Here is a 5,103-nt window from a genome sequence, read left to right as displayed (position 1 = left end):
ATAAGTTAAAAATATTTAAATTTACTTAAGAAAAAAAGAAAGTCTCACATACATGATGACTAATAGTTCCAAGTTCAATAATTATATTCCATTAAAGCTAACATGTCCAAAAAAATTATTTAATTTAATAATATTTTTTATTGTGCTTTCCCTTTTACAGTAAAAGAAAATAAAGTTGTCTTAGTCTTGTTTATCTACTCCTAAACATTACAATGTTTTACTCCATAAACATTACAAAGAGTAATATTAGATGATCCATCATGATCACATTTTGCCGTAAGAGTATAATCTAAATGTTAATCTGTCATATAATGTCCTAATTAAACTTAAAAATTTCCACTACTCACCTAATTATCCCATCCCAATAACGTGTCACTACACTACCACTAGCACTTTATTTCTTATCTCAAACAAATAGATCCAAACAAGTAAACACACAACACAAAACAAGTCTAACTAAACAAAGAAAAAAGAAAAGAAAAAACACACACACATACAAGTACAGAACACAAAGGAGTTCAAATTAATTAGTCATTTATGGTAAAATAGAACTTTAGAACTTTCACCACGGTCTCTACCGAATAAAGACACGGTAAAAAAAGTAAAGAAAAAACACTTTGGTGGTAAATCAATATCATCATCATCATTCGTTATTCATTATTCATTCGTTCATTCATTCATCACCTCAGTTCCAGATCCAAACGGCACTGGAATTTAATTAATACCCAAAATAACCTTGTGTTCTTTATTTCTCACTCTGCCAAGTTCGGTGGCTGTGTTGTTTTGTGCTGTCTTGTGCCAGGTTGTCCGTAGCATTGAAAAAACCATCACAAAAACCGCATGTCAGGAAGTTCTGTTCATTCGTTAGTTCTGCTGGTACCAGGTTAGTGAGTACTGAAACTCTTTTATTTTTGGTTTTTGTTCTTGTTTATGATTTTTTTTATGCATCAATTAGGTTTTTTTTTTTTAATTCCGTTTTTCGGTTGTGAGCTGTTTTCTGTGGTTGCTTAATGGATCTGATTCTTGTGAATTGTGGAAATGATTAATTAATGATGGTTATTAATTGTTTGATTACTTACTAAGTGTGGTTAGTTATTGTAACCAATCATGTAAGAGTGTTGAAATTTTTGATCCATGTTAGGTTAGGTTTTTGTGACTTGCATTTGGTTATATTGTTCAGGTTTCCATAGGTTGTTGTTGCGTTTTGTAAATTGCAGCATTTTGTTGAAGATAAAAAGGAAGAGAAAATGAGGATCAGGAGCAAGTACAAGAAACCAACGGCTTTACGATGTTGCGATGCAGGGGGGAGATGTTCTACTTTGGTTTTTGTGTTGAGTTTGTTAGGGTGTCTTCTTTTGCTTCAATTATATTCCCATGTTCATCAGACGGAGAGACACGGTGGAGAGACTCATCTGCGTGCGTTTCATCGTCATCCGCAATTTCGTGAACTTCAAGAAGCGGAAGAGGAGAATCTTCATGTTCCGCCGCCGAAGGGAAAGAGGTCGCCTCGAGCAGTGAAGCGCAGACCGAAACGGACAACTACGTTGATTGATGAATTCTTGGATGAAAATTCCCAAATGAGACCTGTGTTTTTTCCCGGTCGGAAAAGAGCTATCGATCCAATGCAGGCGGTTGCGAATGATAAGTATCAGTACTACCCTGGGAGAATGTGGTTGGATACGGATGGTCATCCGATTCAAGCCCATGGAGGAGGCATTCTGTATGATAAAAACTCAAAGACATACTATTGGTATGGTGAATATAAAGATGGGCCTACCTACCATGCTCACAAGAAAGGAGCCGCTCGGGTAATTCCAATTTTTTTAATGAACTCTTGTTTTCTTTGCAAGTAAAGTAATTATTGCCCTTATAACTTTAGGGTTTTGTTACGGAGCTTTAATTTTTACTACAATAATAATGCTATTTAGTACGAGGGACAGAATCCCGAAACTCGCAATTGGAAACATGGCTGTTGCAGATATTCTTTTAATGTTTAAAAAAATACAATATTGGTCTTTGACGGAAAACATGGACGATGTTTAGTCTTATTCGTGACTTTCGCGAATCTTTACTTCGTACTAAAAAGTATTTCCCTTCTTACTTTTATATAAAGTTAGTGGCTGTTGAAGTAACTAGCTAGTGTCATTTATTGCTAGTGTGGTTCACGTGGTTGCATCCTTTGGTTATTTTGAAAAGAAAAGCAATAATGTCTCCATGCCAGCTAGAATTTGCTCTATTAGAGATGCATGTTCATGTCTGCATTGATCCTTCTTTGCTTCAAGTTGTGTACTTAGAGATGCATTTATTCTGTTAGATTACTGTTTAAGGTATTGCCATTGTTGGCTATTTTAAAAAAACTTCTGTATCTTTAGTTCAAAACATTTTTATGTTGTGTTTAGATTATAGCTTATTGTGGGCAAATAATTGCCTTGTTCATGCAACTTCGTGAGATGAGAGAGCTGTAATGTAACTATTAAAAAGAAACAAGTATTTCCCATGCATAAGTTTTCCTAAACACATCCTTAGCATTGTCATTAATAGGTGAAGTTTTTCGCAAAGAAATGGTATATATTTCAAAGATCTCATTTTGTTCATGATATGCTAATGTTGGCACAAAGTTTTTTTTCTAGTTAGTTTATGGAAGTGGGATATATAGTGACCTTCCAATTAGATTAGTTGAGATATTATTAATGCCAGAGTTAGAATTTTGCACACGGACAGAACTAAATGTGGCGTTCTGTTCTGTTTTTTTTTTACCTTTGTCCTATTATACTTTTAGTATACCCTAATCTATCAACCAAACTCTACCTATATGCCTGTTCAAATTGGATCAAATGCAAATACTAACACTTAGACAACTTATTTTGAAAAACGAAAAAAATAAATAATTCTTTTTGAGAAGTAATTTTGATTGAAGTACAAATTTTATGATAACTTTAGGTTCAAAGCCTATTTGGCCCATCCAAGGTTCAGAAATCCATTGTCTATTTGTTCAAAGACAATGGATTTCTACTTCCAAGAGACATACGGATATTTGCAATTTGATAAATCTACTTTTCCCACTGTTGAGTAGTTATGGCTGTATCTAGATGGCAAAATTTTCAGTGATTGCAAAACCCTCTTTTTTTTGGTACTGGACTTGATATTCGACATGCTAATCGACAGGTACATCTTGTCTACTAACTGGTTCATAAGGGAGTGGCCCATTGTGGCCGAGGAAAATGTTTTGTATATGTATCCAAATAACTCGGGCAATCTTATATTTTTCCTTCAGTTCATCTTACTATTAGCGAGAGCAAAGATTGTATGCTGCTGATGAGTTTGAGTGTAGAATGTTATGATTCACTGCCCAAGTAGATATCAAAGAGTGCTATTCTTAGCACCAATAGGTGTTTTTATTTTCATATGTATTTTTCCTTTTCTTGCTGTACTTTATGAACATGAAGTAAACTAGTTTCTTCTTAAATCAACATGTTCTTCACTAACTTGTATAATTTGGTATAACTGTTTTCCATACTCTTGTGGTTAAAGTAGTGATTTTGTACCATGTTATGAGCTTATACTAGCTGTTATCATCTCACCTTCCAGTACATCCCAAGGGAATTCATTTTATTATTTGTTTATCAACCAACCTTAACCTTGTACCGAAGCTAATGATTCTCTCTTCATTCACCAGGTGGACATTATTGGAGTTGGCTGTTATTCTTCCAAGGATTTATGGACCTGGAAGCACGAGGGGGTTGTATTGGCAGCAGAGGAAACAGACGAAACCCACGATCTGCACAAGTCTAACGTACTCGAGAGGCCAAAAGTGATTTACAATGAGAAGACTGAAAAGTATGTGATGTGGATGCACATCGATGATGCTAACTATACCAAAGCGTCTGTTGGTGTGGCAATCAGCGACACACCCGATGGTCCTTTTGATTACCTCGGTAGCCAAAGGCCACATGGATACGAAAGCAGGGATATGACAGTTTTCAAAGACGATGACGGCGCTGCATATATAATCTACTCCTCCGAAGACAACAGTGAACTGCACATCGGACCCCTAACCGAAGATTATCTCAACGTAACATCTCTCATGAGAAGGGTTCTTGTTGGACAGCACCGAGAAGCACCGGCTCTATTCAAGCATCAGGGTACATACTACATGATCACATCAGGTTGCACAGGTTGGGCCCCGAACGAGGCACTGGCTCATGCGGCAGAGTCAATAATGGGACCTTGGGAAACAATGGGAAACCCATGCATGGGAGGAAACAAAATGTTTAGACTAACAACATTCTTTGCTCAGAGTACTTTTGTGCTTCCTATTCCTGGTTTCCCTGGAATGTTCATCTTTATGGCAGATCGATGGAATCCGGCAGACTTAAGGGACTCGAGATATGTATGGCTGCCGTTGATAGTGGCGGGACCGGCGGATGAGCCTTTGGAATATAGTTTTGGATTTCCATGGTGGTCAAGAGTGTCCATCTATTGGCATAGAAAATGGAGATTGCCTCAAGGGTGTAACCCTTTTCAAATAATGTAGTGTTGTTGTGTTTTGTACATTCATTCAAAATCGTCTTATACAACAAAAATACTTGGGTATATAAGTGTTGCGTGTGAAGCACATTGTGTATTACTCATAAAAGATTATAGAAACATGAAATCTCAAATAACTGTTCAGCGGTTGAGAAAGATTATCTTCTTGATCATTAGAGTTTTGTTGATAATCCAGCACTGTTGATTAGTTTTAGCCGCACTATTGTGTGTAAAATTAATTATGTAAATGATTCTTTCATGTGTTTACTTTTCTTTTGATTTTTTCATTTTTTGTTTCCTTAACTACCATTGTCTACACCATGTGGACTTTTCTTTTGATTTTGTTTCCTTGGTTACCATTGGCTACATGTAGATATCTTACACACGCACGTAGGAGATGGAAGCATGGTAGAGATGTTCATTTCATGTATGCTTTGGCATGTGCCACATAAAAAGTAGTGTGAGTGACAATCAATCGGCCACTTGAAGTGGAATATTTTAATATCAATGACTTTTTTTCTGCATCAATATATCGAGATTGATTGTTTCCACCAGTCATTTTCAAGAAATTTTACA

The 5,103-nt window shown here is 36.1% G+C and overlaps 1 protein-coding gene across 2 annotated transcripts; it reads left to right on the top strand.

Moving 5' to 3' along the window:
- The first annotated feature begins 431 nt into the window (after positions 1-431).
- Positions 432-4,794, top strand: LOC127120485 (uncharacterized). 2 transcript variants are annotated; one of them, XM_051050923.1, is made up of 3 exons: positions 432-883; positions 1,218-1,808; positions 3,677-4,794. In XM_051050923.1, the coding sequence occupies exons 2-3, from the start codon at positions 1,248-1,250 to the stop codon at positions 4,532-4,534; spliced, it is 1,419 nt and encodes a 472-aa protein (XP_050906880.1). In that variant the 5' UTR covers positions 432-883; positions 1,218-1,247; the 3' UTR covers positions 4,535-4,794. The 2 variants fall into 2 exon arrangements, with proteins under 2 accessions (XP_050906880.1, XP_050906879.1); XM_051050922.1 differs by having other exon boundaries at positions 433-883; positions 1,181-1,808.
- The last annotated feature ends 309 nt before the right edge of the window (positions 4,795-5,103 follow it).

This window comes from Lathyrus oleraceus, chromosome 2 (genome assembly GCF_024323335.1).
Source record: "Lathyrus oleraceus cultivar Zhongwan6 chromosome 2, CAAS_Psat_ZW6_1.0, whole genome shotgun sequence".
Classification (NCBI taxonomy): Eukaryota; Viridiplantae; Streptophyta; class Magnoliopsida; order Fabales; family Fabaceae; genus Lathyrus; species Lathyrus oleraceus.
The sequence above is the reverse complement of the archived record's forward strand: the minus strand, read 5'-3'. Positions and strand labels throughout refer to the sequence as shown.

Coding starts and splice junctions, on each gene's coding strand:
- LOC127120485 (XM_051050923.1), top strand. CDS start 1,248: ATGAGGATCAGGAGCAAGTACAAGAAACCAACGGCTTTACGATGTTGC. Junction 1,809..3,676: donor ACAAGAAAGGAGCCGCTCGG/GTAATTCCAATT, acceptor TTCATTCACCAG/GTGGACATTATTGGAGTTGG.